The sequence below is a fragment of the Bos indicus x Bos taurus genome, chromosome 1 (assembly GCF_003369695.1).
Source record: "Bos indicus x Bos taurus breed Angus x Brahman F1 hybrid chromosome 1, Bos_hybrid_MaternalHap_v2.0, whole genome shotgun sequence".
In the NCBI taxonomy this organism is placed as follows: domain Eukaryota; kingdom Metazoa; phylum Chordata; class Mammalia; order Artiodactyla; family Bovidae; genus Bos; species Bos indicus x Bos taurus.
Window position 1 is genome coordinate 138,650,899 of NC_040076.1, and position 13,649 is coordinate 138,664,547.

At 36.7% G+C, this 13,649-nt stretch overlaps 1 protein-coding gene across 2 annotated transcripts in view; it reads right to left on the minus strand.

The window, feature by feature from the left end:
• BRWD1 (bromodomain and WD repeat domain containing 1) overlaps positions 1-13,649 on the minus strand; it is a 123,928-nt gene that overhangs the window by 37,502 nt on the left and 72,777 nt on the right. For both annotated transcript variants that reach the window (XM_027546433.1, XM_027546424.1), the window contains 9 exons: positions 13,400-13,589; positions 11,301-11,426; positions 11,105-11,212; positions 6,575-6,699; positions 5,843-5,925; positions 4,057-4,168; positions 3,049-3,110; positions 632-787; positions 290-410 (listed from right to left, as the gene is read on the minus strand). In XM_027546433.1, coding sequence (XP_027402234.1) covers positions 290-410; positions 632-787; positions 3,049-3,110; positions 4,057-4,168; positions 5,843-5,925; positions 6,575-6,699; positions 11,105-11,212; positions 11,301-11,426; positions 13,400-13,589 — 1,083 coding nt within the window. The remainder of the gene's footprint in view (positions 1-289; positions 411-631; positions 788-3,048; positions 3,111-4,056; positions 4,169-5,842; positions 5,926-6,574; positions 6,700-11,104; positions 11,213-11,300; positions 11,427-13,399; positions 13,590-13,649) is intronic.

Genomic DNA, 13,649 nt, shown 5'->3' on the forward strand with positions numbered 1-13,649 from the left:
TAAATTTTATATTTAAATGGAGCAGCTTTTGTAAGAAAAATAGAATACTAAAGACTAAGGAATGAAACGTTGTTACTTTTCCTTGTCCAGGTTCTATCTATACCTACCCATAGGCATCTAACCCTGTCTTACACACAGGGCCAAGAAATGACTATAATGAAAGAAGAGAATGAAATGGAAAATAATGTTAATCAGCCCCCACTCCAGCACTGTCACTGTCAGCCACTACTACCTCTTTTCACTCTAAATGGTATGGCCCAAATTATCTTTAAAGTAGGTTTCTACTCACCTGTAAAATCGATTCACAAGTCTCATTCGAATGGTGTACAGATCAGTTGGGTAAGCCACTACAGTACAGTACTTCGGATATGTACACAGATCAACCGGACCTGCAAAAGCTGCTGCAATATCTGTAAGAGCAGAAGGAAGAACCTTCATCTAAATTCACGACCTCTATGGGATATTTCTTGACAAATCATTCATAAAACAGAGCTACAATCAACACTGCAGGCTTACCCCAAAAGTAACAAATGGAAATTGTAATAAAAGAACATAATCACATTACTGTTTTAAAATACCTCTATGGAAAAGAAATCGTGAAAATCAAACTTTTTCACCGTAAAAAACTTACCAAGATTCAAAAGTTGATCTATACCACTAATAATTCGTTCACATTCTTCATCTCTTGATTTCTGACCCCATTCACCATCTTGGGGTTTGTAGAGCAATTTCTCTAGCTCATCTGAAGTGACAGAAATACTAGCGCCTAATTCTTCAGGTGGATCAACTATGATTTCATTAAAAAAAAAAAAAAGAAAGAAAAGAAAGAAGAAAAAAAAAATCAAACCAGAAACCAAACATACACTATATTTTAAATTCAGTTGCCCAAGTTCATAAACAGGATACTAACCAAAGGAAAAAGAAGCTACTTTGTAGCGGACAAACCTGGCCGACTCCATCTAAATCAAATGATTAAAGTTAACATTCCCAGTAATAGGACAAAATGCTATCAGATGCCTCCTACAGAATGTACTGGGAAAGCCACAACATCACTTCCTCTGACACTCCTGCCAAACATGCAAACTCCAGAATTAATCATGGGGGATATCAGATAAACCCAAACTGAGGGATATTCTACAAAGTGGCCAGTGCTCTTCAAAGGCATCATGGCTGTGAAAGATAATGGGAAAATTCAGGGATCACAGACGAAAGGAAACAGAGAAGACATGGTGATGAAACCCAAGCTGTGAAGAAACATCAGGACTACGGTAAAAACCTGGAAAAGGCCAGGAGGATGAGAACTGTTACAAGGGTATTTCCTGATTTTGATGACTGCACTGCACTTATGGAAGATGCTAACATTTAAGAAAGCTGCTGCTGCTAAGTCGCTTCTTACTGTACTTTTTAAACATTTCATTTTGAAATAATTTCCAGCTCAAGAATACTACAAAAAAGAGTGTGCGCATTTTAAAAAGGAACAAGAGGCAATATAAATATTCAGCGAATAGTTTCTTAAAAATTATTTAAAAAGGAGAAAAATGTCAACAAGCCTGGAAGACAAATGTATCACTCTAATAATCTGATAGGTAAAACAATATTTTATTATTACTTAATGCACATTTCCAAGACTGATAATGAAAATGAGCTTTTCTTCATATACCTCCAAATTTATCTTTCTGCCTATTCATGTTGTTTGACAACTCTTCCAAAGGCTTCTTGGCCTCATGAACATGTAAAATCTTTCTATGTGAGTGCTTTCACTAATTTGGCATTGTTTACAAAGAAGTATCTACAACTGGCTGTTAAAAACACGGGCTGATGCCAGACAGCTTAGAATCCTAACTCCTATCCTTTTCAGAGCTGTGCAACTCAGAACCAGTTACTGGAGACTCTCTTGAGTCCACATTCCTTCACCTGTAAAATTAATAACAGAGCATCACTTCAGAGAAAGATTAAATGAATTGATACACATGAAGTTCTTAGCAACAGAGTAAGACCTCAAAAAGGGTTTATCTAAAGGGTTTATCAAAAAGGGTTTATCTATATATGCATTATACAATGCAAAATTTCATTTCACATTGCTAAGTATTATTTGTTAAGATACTAAGCTCAAAAGAAAATTTAATGAAGAAGTCACTGGTGACTTTCAAGACATAGTTATTTTTTCAAATTTTTCTGGAAAAACTCCTAATTTCCAAAGTAAAGCAAGACGACAGTTGATGGAGATATGTCAGTGAATAAAACATGGAGGAAAAGGGCTTGGCCCCTAAGGCAGACACAAGAACACCACACAGAGCAAAAGTTTCACGTGTCAATAACTGGAGGTAGACAGACAAAAGTTTTTGCATGTTTTTATGTTCAGTCAACACTAATACAGAAGAAAGGCCTGACAGAGGAGAGATGGAGACAAGAGATATACAGGGCACCCCTTCAGAAAGTTTAACAGGAGTGAAGTTAATTCAGTAGCTAAAATGTTCAAGAAAATGTAAGGAGAGCTGTTTTAAGGTACAAGACACAAATTCAAACTTGAATGGAGATGGGAAAGTTTCATTGTTGGAGGCAGTGAACTCAGTGTCAATACCGGGTCTGAGAGGAGCTCAAACCAGGGGACAGCAGGCACTTCAGAAGAGGCTGCTGTTGGAACGGACACTTACCTCTGACAGGAAAGGAACAGACAAACCCTAGTAAGACAGGAAAAGCTGACATAATGCAAGAGACAGAAAAAAGTCAAATTAGACTTTTCTTTAAACAGGGTACTAAAATAAGGATGAGGAAAAGGAAATGGAGGATTCATGAACGAGGTCAAGAAAAGATAAATACATAGTTACTTGAGAAATGATAGCTGGTGACTAAGGTACAGTCAGAAACAGGCTGGAAACAGGATAAGAAATAAGGAGCCAGGATACACATAATTCTGTTCACTTATTTACTAAAGCTCACAGTTACCATAATAATTTTAATGTTTCTCAAAGATCACAAATGCACTCTATGTACATGAGTAAGATAAAAATACTGAAAACATATTTTCATCATTTAAAAACTACATACCATTGTCAGGTATTGGTTCCATATCCCATGGGCTAAGTTTTTCAATTTCAGTATTGTCCCACCTGTTAAGACCAAAAAAGTTTGGTTAGCCTTTCACAAAGACAATTTCTGGCTAATAACTAGGTATTCACTATTAAACAAATGATAGAAAATGCAAAAATTAACCTCACTGTAGCAATGAAATAAGTATTAACAGTGAGTGTTCTTCAGGATACAGTATAATGCATGCATGCATGCTAAGTTGCTTCAGTCGTGTCCAACTCTGCACGACCCTATGGACAGCAGCCCACCAGGCTCCTCTGTCCACAAGATTCTCCAGGTAAGAATACTGGAGTGGGCTGCCATTTCATTCTCCATATAAAGGTATAAAAATGTATGGCAGCTTCAAAAACAGAACGAAAAATCCTGTGTGGCCTGTACCCAGGGTAAGTGAAGAAAGACAGTGTGAAAGCCTTGAATGCCATGCTTCAGAATGTGGACTTTGTTTCCACAGCCAATGCAAAGACAGCAAAGACTTTTCCTGAACAAGGGAAATAGAGTAATATGTGCTCTTGAACAGTGAAATGATCCTGCAACACTGGGCTGAGGAAATACTGTGCTCAGTCACTCAGTCATGTCCAACTCTTTGCAACCCCATGGAGTCTGCCAGGCTCCTCTATCCATGGGGATTCTCCAGGCAACAATACTGGAGTGGATTGCCATGACCTTCTCCAGGGGATCTTCCCAACCTAGAGATCACACCCACATCTCCTGTGTCTCCCGCACTGGCAGGTAGATTTTTTTACACTGAGTCAGACCTACACAAAAGGCCCCTGGGAAGCAAGGAGAGCCCCTACCAATGAAGGCACTAGCAACAGAGGCGTGCTAAAAAGACCCTACAATGTGAGACTGACATAGTAACAAATTTGATGGTGTTATTTTTATTAACCTGAAACACATCAGTGATTTATATCACAACCTGTCACAATGAACAAATTTTGGGAGGACTATTTTCATTGGCATACAGACCTCACAATGTAACACTGGAAATGACTATCAGGGTACTGTGGCTGATATGGCTCTTGACGTAGCACCGTTCCAAACCACCAAGCATCATCAATGATGGAACGGAACCTGTCACCTGTAAGAGACAACCAAATCTGAGATATCAATTTGCTAATAACATTAACAATTTTAATTTTTACAACACCTATGACACAGATAAATCAAATAATATTTTTATCTAAAAATGAGTCATTCCTCTTGTAGAGAATCAAGGTTAAAAAAAATTTTTAATGGAAAAAAAATAGAAATTTATTGAATTTTTGAAAAAATTTATTAAAAAAAATTTATTGAAACAGAATGGGAACTTATAATTTACACATTATGGGGGTTGAAAAGCAGGAATAGCTAGGAACTATCAAGTTTTTTGGGACCTGGCTGTACAATGTTAACTTCCATATATTCCAGTTGTCTGGTTTTTGTTTTGTTTTTGGTGCCTAGATGTTCTTCTTCAAGAAAACGTTCATCTCCTCGGTCCTCAAAATAATCCTGATTACCTGAGTGGACATTACCCATTCAACTAGGCTACCAAGAGAAGTCATAAATTCATTTCAAATAGGGACTCAGGAAATTTATCTAAAATTTACCTATTTGTATTGTCTGTAGAAAAAGGATAAAGAAATTAGAAAAACTAATGAGGTCAAGGCAATGGCACCCCACTCCAGTATTCTTGCCTGGCAAATCCCATGGACGGAGGAGCCTGGTACCCTGCAGTCCATGGGGTCGCTAGGAGTCAGACACGACTGAGTGAATTCACTTTCACTTTTCACTTTCATGCACTGGAGAAGGAAACAGCAACCCACTCCAGTGTTCTTGCCTGGAGAATCCCAGGGATAGGGGAGCCTGGTGGGCTGCCGTCTATGGGGTCACACAAAGTCAGACACCACTGAAGTGACTTAGCAGCAGCAGCAGCATTTATGAATGTGTACATGAACTGACACAGTGGAGGTAGAACAGAGTATTTCACTAAAACTGATAAATGGAGAATGAGCTGTTCTAGGTGCCTGAAGTCAACTTAATACATGAGTTCCCCAGAAGCACTGCATACTGAACAGCAATACATGCAAAACTGAAACAGCTATGACAGGTGCTGGCCTAATGACAGTCATCAATTACATCCTGAGGAGATTAATGACCACTTAAGTCTAAGCAAGTCAGCCCACTGGCCTGCTTTAAATGGTCACCGCAAAAACAACATTCAAACCACATTCAAATACCCACATTAAAAGTTAGTGCCTACATTTAGGTGATTTTATTTTCTCTGTCCACCTATATAACTCATGGTTATAAAATATCAATTTTATACAAATTTTTAATTTTTTAAAGGAATAGTTTTCTCAAGTCAATCTATTTAAGTCTAGGTTGATATAGTATCAAAGGCAAGATATTCAGGTATACCAGAACACTATCAGTGTAACAGCTGCATCATTTTTCAACTTTCTTATTGTTTTATATCACAGGTAATTTTATGGATTATACTGTCACATAACAGATGGAGATAATGCAGTGTAGACCAGTCAGAAAGGAAATAAAAGGTCTACTCTAGCCTATAATCAAGGAGTAAGAACTCATTCTTCTGAAATGTCACATATTATACTAATCCCTAAGCAAAATATACTTAGCAGTCATTTATATTTCTTTCCAGATTTTACATTTTTCCATCCTCCATAATAAGCAGCACAACTAAAAAATTCATATCAATGAGAGATTAATTTCTCAGGGTATACATAAAATCCAATAAGAACAGACTTACAAGACTGCCAATTCCTCTGTCTTGCTTCATCATAAAACTGACGCAAGACAAGAAAGTCAATAACATCTGGCATGTCATGGTATCTAAACAAAAATAAAAGATTGTTAAATTTCCTTCATAGCAGGTTATAGTCCAGAACAACAATGTCCAAAGAAAATATAATGGGGCCCATATATGTAGTTTTTAATTTTCGACTAGCCTTATTAAAGTAAAAAGAAACCAGTGAAATTAATTTTAAGTGTATTTTATTTAACTCAATATATCCTAAATATTGATTTACCAAATAATTAATACAAAATAATGAAATATTTTACATTCTCCAAGCCTTCAAAATCCAGTGTGTAAACTTACATCATACTCAATTCAAATTAGCAACAGTTCAAGTTTCCAGCAGCCACACCTGGCTGACAGCTACCATACTGGATGGCACAGGTTTAGAAAATTATTCTAACATTTTCTGAAAACAAATGTAGATGCCATCTCCACTACAGGCCAGAATTCTCTACACATTTAAGTGGCATGGAAAATGCAATCGACACACTCCCACCTAGTTGCCACTGTAGACCCAGGATTTTTACTTCTATGGGTCCCCTCTATCAGAACTGCAGCTTACACCTGTGCTGTCCACCGTGCTCTACTATTTACCCTGCAGCTGAAAGGAAAGGACATGCTAACCAGGCAGGAGGTAAAATCTAAATTTAAGTAACTCCATTTTAAAAATATAACATGTACCTAATAGAGAAAGATTTGTCCATAAGTTTTCCAGTTGCAGGATCTATAAATGCTAGTTTGAGGCAACAAAGTGTCGGGGGTCCAACCTCATATCGTATTCCAACTATTTTGACCAATTCTTGATCCTGTTAACAGATATTTTAAAAAAGAATTACTAGAGCTAATCAAAGAATATAGTAAAGTTGCAGGATATAAAATCAACACACAGAAATCCCTTGCATTCCTATACACTAATAATGAGAAAACAAAAAGAGAAATTAAGGAAACAATTCCATTCACCATCGAACAAAAAGAATAAAATACTTAGGAATATATCTACCTAAAGAAACTAAAGACCTATATATAGAAAACTATAAAACACTGGTGAAAGAAATCAAAGAGGACACTAACAGACGGAGAAATATACCATGTTCATGGATCAGAAGAATCAATATAGTGAAAATGAGTATACTACCCAAAGCAATCTATAGATTCAATTCAATCCCTATCAAGCTACCAATGGTATTTTTCAGAGCTAGAACAAATAATTTCACAATTTGTATGGAAATACAAAAAACCATGAATAGCCAAAGCAATCTTGAGAAAGAAGAATGGAACTGGAGGAATCAACCTGCCTGACTTCAGGCTCTACTACAAAGCCACAGTCATCAAGACAGTATTTATTGGCACAAAGACAGAAATATAGATCAATGGAACAAAATAGAAAGCCCAGAGATAAACCCACACACCTATGGACACCTTATCTTTGACAAAGGAGGCAAGAATATGCAATGGAGAAAAGACAATCTCTTTAACAAGTGGTGCTGGGAAAACTGGTCAATCACTTGTAAAAGAATGAAACTAGAACACTTTCTAACACCATACACAAAAATAAACTCAAAATGGATTAAAGATCTAAATGTAAGACCAGAAACTATAAAACTCTTAGAGGAGAACATAGGCAAAACATGCTCCAACATTAATCACAGCAGGATCCTCTATGACCCACCTCCCAGAATACTGGAAATAAAAGCAAAAATAAACAAATGGGACCTAATTAAAATTAAAAGCTTCTGCACAACAAAGGAAACTATAAGCAAGGTGAAAAGACAGCCTTCAGAATGGGAGAAAATAATAGCAAATGAAGCAACTGACAAACAATTAATCTCAAAAATATACAAGCAACTCCAGCAGCTCAATTCCAGAAAAATAACAGCCCAATCAAAAAATGGGCCAAAGAACTAAATAGACATTTCTCCAAAGAAGACATACAGATGGCTAACAAACACATGAAAAGATGCTCAACATCACTCATTATCAGAGAAATACAAATCAAAACCACTATGAGGTACCATTTCACACCAGTCAGAATGCCTGCGATCCAAAAGTCTACAAGCAATAAATGCTGGAGAGGGTGTGGAGAAAAGGAAACCCTCTTACACTGTTGGTGGGAATGCAAACTAGTACAGCCACTATGGAGAACAGTGTGGAGATTCCTTAAAAAACTGAAAATAGAACTGCCTTATGACCCAGCAATCCCACTGCTGGGCATACACACCGAGGAAACCAGAACTGAAAGAGAGACGTGTACCCCAATGTTCACCACAGCACTGTTTATAACAGTCAAGACATGGAAGCAACCTAGATGTCCATCAGCAGATGAATGGATAAGAAAGCTGTGGTACATATACACAATGGAGTATTACTCACTCATTAAAAAGAATATATTTGGATCAGTTCTAATGAGGTGGATGAAACTGGAGCCAAGTATACAGAGTGAAGTAAGCCAGAAAGAAAAACACCAACACAGTATACTAACGCATATATATGGAATTCAGAAAGATGGTAACGATAACCCTGTATGCGAGACAGCAAAAAAGACACAGATGTATAGAACAGTCTTTTGGACTCTGTGGGAGAGGGAGAGGGTGGGATGATTTGGGAGAATGGCATTGAAACATGTATAATATAAGAAACGAATCACCAGTCCAGGTTTGATACAGGATACAGGATGCTTGGGGCTGGTGCACTGGGATGACCCAGAGGGATGGTACGGGGAGGGAGGTGGGAGGGGGGTTCAGACTGGGAACACGTGTACACCTGTGGCAGATTCATGTTGATGTATGGCAAAACCAATACAATATTGTAAAGTAATTAGCCTCCAATTAAAATAAATAAATTTAAAAAAAAAGGATATACGGTTAAAATAAAACAATTCCTCAAGATGATAATTCTCCACATATTCCCAAATTAAGTCAGCTCACAATTCAGGATTTCAAACCAGACGAGGGATTTAATTTATCATTAATTATAGTCATTTTTTGCTGTATCTTCACATCTTTTTGAAGGTGTATTTAAACATTTTCTAATGTAAGCAATATGCTAATTTTAGGAAAAAACACAACAAAAGTATAAGGAAGAGGACACAAATCACCCATCAGCTCAGTATCTAAAGACAACCACTGTATACGATCGGAACTTCCTTCTCTTTCTACAGACACATTTTCATTTACATAATTTTGTATTATGCAAATCAAAATATACAAGCATTTGGCTTCCTATTCTTCAAAAATTTGATATTAAATTTCAACCTGATACATTGCCATAAATACTTGTTTATATGAAGACCTACTGTGTGTTGTGAGCTGCTCCAGGCAGTTGGGGTAAGTAAGACAGGCAAAAGGAGAGGTTCCTATTGTGAAAGAGCATCCTACTCATTAATGAGCCTTCTACCAATATCTGCTTCCTTAATGCTAACAGTATGAGATCATTCATCCACTTATTCATTACACAAAATGTTATAGTTATAATATGCCAAAGTGCTAAAAATACAGTTGATTCTCATTATCTGCAACATTCTTATCATTCTACAGGGCCACTTAAAACAGGCAATCAGTGAGTTCACAGTGAATACTGAACCACTGCTCCTGAAGGAAAAACAAGCTCAGGTTGATACAAGTCACAGCATTTCAGTCACCTGATTAATATAGTATCTTGTGTAATGTGAATCTCGGTGTTAAAAAACCTCCTTTAATATATGTGCTGAGTCATTAACACTGGACTCACGGCCAACAGCACTATGACTCATGTCTCAGTGAAGCTACTCTAACACAGACCTTCTACCTAAGGTACATCATCACTTTCTTGTGTTTAGTTACACAAGACAGTACTTGAGCACTATGTTTGGGGACCATTTTAAACAGCAAGTCAAAAAAAAAAAAAAAAACAGCAAGTCACCACAAAAAAGCACAACAACGTGAAAAAAATTTAATGTGGCAATGAATAAAATGAAAAGAACACTTATTTACAACATGAGAGCTCAAAAGAAGCTCATCTTGTTCACCTCAGCTAAGAAACATGTTAGGTGGGCAGATCAAATTTTTTGCCAAGCTATGCATGTCTGCAAATGACTAGAAAGCATCTTGAATACTGATTCTGGTGTTACAAATAGTATACAGTGAATAGGCAAGTTGCAAATAAAAATTCACGAAAAATGAGAATCAACTGTCCTCAGGTACATAGTAATAAGTAAAAGAGATATACATTTCAAGGTATCTTAAAGCCAACTGCACAGAAGCAGAGTTTTTTCACCTTCTATAGTTAATGAAAGTATTAAAAAATATGAAGTATAAAAAATAAAAATTACCTATAATACTATTCTACAGTTAATCACCACTGACATTTGTATTTATTATGGTTGACCCCATGTCTTTAAAATTTTTTTGTAACTAAAACTGTAATTTCACATCCCATTTTTCCTCTTACTGGTGAAAATGTAACGTTCATTTAAAAAATACTTTACAACTTTCAGTTACATGGTGGGCTCTACATAGTAGCCAAATATAGAAACATATTGTGATTTGGTTCCTTCAGTATTGTGGGATATTTGGATTTTTTTACTAATTTTTGGCTTTTATAAACAATGATACGGAATTACCTTGCTCATAAATTTGCATGCACTTTTGGTTGTTTCCTAAATTACCAAAAGTAAAATCACTGATTTTAAAGGTGTAAATATTTTCAGTTTTAATTCTAATTACCAAGATGCCTTCTAGGGAGCCTGGACTTGTTTCTTGCACCTTTATCACCAAGTTGAATAACTATTAATAAACCAAAACCTTTGCTGCTACTTGTTAGAACATGGTATTTTTCTTTAAATGTTAAAAATACATATACAAAGTACAGGGAAGCTAAAGTTTTTCCTGTACTTTATTATGCATGTCACTGAAACTTCTTTACCAATTTTTTTGTTTGTTTGCTTTTTGGAGACTTGCACTTCTTTTGAAAATCTGTCCTGGGTACAAGCATTTTAATATTAATGGTAATATAGTCAAGATGCCTTCCAGCATTGGTGGACAATTGTCCACCAATAAGCATGTCTTCTGACTAGACCTTAATGCTTAGCAGGTTAACAGCAAAAATGTTTTTAAGGTGGAAATTAATGGAAAGATAGTAATATGGTATGCCTCCAGAGTGTTTCTTAAATGGATTTACAAATAACTACATGTATATGTGCTAAATGTTTAAGACTTCATAATGCCATCATCTTACCCTAAGATCCATTTTTCTCCATGGCTCCTTGTTAGGGTTCAGTTCATAAATGTTATTTCTTCTGACAGCCTCAATATAAGCTTCATGACCCTGTCGAAAATATATTACCTACAAAAGGGAAACAGACATTTAAAAATAAAAACCTAAGAGTAATTTAATGATCCATATCCATATTTTCAAACTCTGTAACTCTCACCTCATCACCCATTTGAGGAACAAAAGGAGATTTTCGAAGTGTGGTGTCAGTTATCCAAACTGGAGGATGAAATTCATATAAATGTTCCACGTCTGCAAGCTCTGCCTGAGTCATCCTCCGCAAATTCTGCCAAGGGGAAGAGCACAAAGTTTAATAGGATAGAAAGTGGCGGCACGCACTGTTTAATTGAAAACAAAAGACTTTGGCTGTTTTATAAGCATGTCACCTAATGATTAGTTCCTAACAGCACATATATTTGGTTCAAACATACACAAGAACATTATCAGTTGTATAAGCATTGTAGATCTACCAAGCACTTTCTCCTGAATCTCTAACAGATTCTTCACAGCACTCACATTACATCCTATGAAATGGGGCTAATTTCCAACTAAACCCTCTTCAACAACCCTCTTCAACACACTAAGCCTGCTTTGCCAAGACTCCCCAGTGAATTCTACCACAGACTAATTATCTCAGGCAGTCTCCTGTGGATTTGAGGTTTTGAGACCGGTAATTTTACATATGATTTCACTTACATGTGCAATTTAAAAGATGACACAAATGCACTTTCATAAAACAGAAACAGATTCACAGGCGTATAACAGACTTGTGGCTGTCAAGGGGAAGGGAGGTGGTAGAGGAATGCGTTGGGAGTCTGGGGTTGGTAGAGGCAAACTATTATATATAGGATGGATAAACAACAGGTCTACTGTAGAGCACAGAGGACTATATTCAATATTCTGTGATAAACCATAATGGAAGAAAAGTTTTTTAAAAAAGAGACTGGTAATTTTAAAACAGAACCACAAATTCTGATACTCTTCCTTTCCTCTTTAGCAGGTGGAGCCCAAGTCTCCTCCACTGCAGTGTGGGCTCCAACTCCTTTTAACAAAGAGAAAAAAGCATAAGTAACAATGGGCAACTTCTAAGTCTAGGTCATAAAAGGTTTAGCCCTTGTTTAATTTTTGTTCCACTTGCTCTGGGGACAATCTGCTACCAAGTTAAGAAGACACTCAAGCAGCCCTATGGAGAGATCCATGTGGTGAGGAACTGAAGCCACCAGCCAGCCAATCCATGAACAAGCTTCAAAGATCCACCTCTAGTCAAGACTTCACCACACTGTGACCCACGCCAATACGATGACTGCAACCTCATAAGTCAAAAATCAGCTAATCAGTTTCTAAATTCCTGATTCATTAAAACATGAAATAATACATGTTTGTTGTTTCTAAGATAAGTTCCAAGATGATCTGTTATACAGCAAAAGATAACTAATACAAAGACATAGCATCTTTAAATATTCAACAGGAGCACATGTACTATACGTGTAACGAGGTATAGGGATGTTACAATTAGGAGAAAAGTACTAAGACAGAACATGTCAAATGAAAATGGGAAACATGACAATAGCAGACAAAACAAGAAGGCCCTTAAAATGCCTTTAAGTATATTTCTGGTGTTGAAATTGACAGGAGAAAATAAGAGTTATGGTGGGGTTCTAAGCAAAATAGATCTTTCCCTCTGAAGTTATAGATTCAAAAAGGTGTTAAGTGCCAAGTTCAATTCAGAGCAGATTAGATAGTTTTTATAATAAAGAAATGTTTCCAAAAGTAACTTTGTATTTTACATTTGACTCCTGATGATACATTATCAATCAAAAAAATAATAATGAAGGCTCCAAATTCCCAAACATACCCAATTTCTAAATATGGACAGAAACTATGAAAGTGTGAAAGTGAAAGTGAAGTCGCTCAGTCGTGTCCTACTCTTTGCGACCCCATGGACTGTAGCCTACCAGGCTTCTCCCTCCATGGGATTCTCCAGGCAAGAATACTGGAGTGGGTTGTCATTTCCTGGTGCTATATTGGCTTTTTTTTTTCTGCACTGGGTTTTGAACCTAGGTCTTTCTGCCTCCAAAGTCTGTACTTTTAGCTGCTATACTTTGCAGCAGCCTATATATGTTTTGCATGTGTGCATGCTAAATCACTTCAGTTGTGTCTGACTTTGCAACTCTGTGGAATGTAGCCTGGTGGGAGTCAGAACTCCACCATAAATGAAAGTGTAGATAGATGTTATTTTTAAGGGTATACTTTTCGTACCTCTTTTTTAGGCTTATTTTCTTTCTTTCTCTTTCGTCTCCTTTTTGGAGGAGATAAATTCTCAGCAGACATTTCATCCTCTGAACTGCTGCAAAATCGAGTAATTCGTCGACGAGATGATGTTCGTAAAGGAGGCTGCAGGTGGATGCCTGCGTCAGCTGTCCAATCAGAATACCTAGAGGAAGAGTCACTGGAAAAGGAAAAGTTGTAAGTTGTATGGAACCAGAATCTAAGCCTGAATAGCAAATTA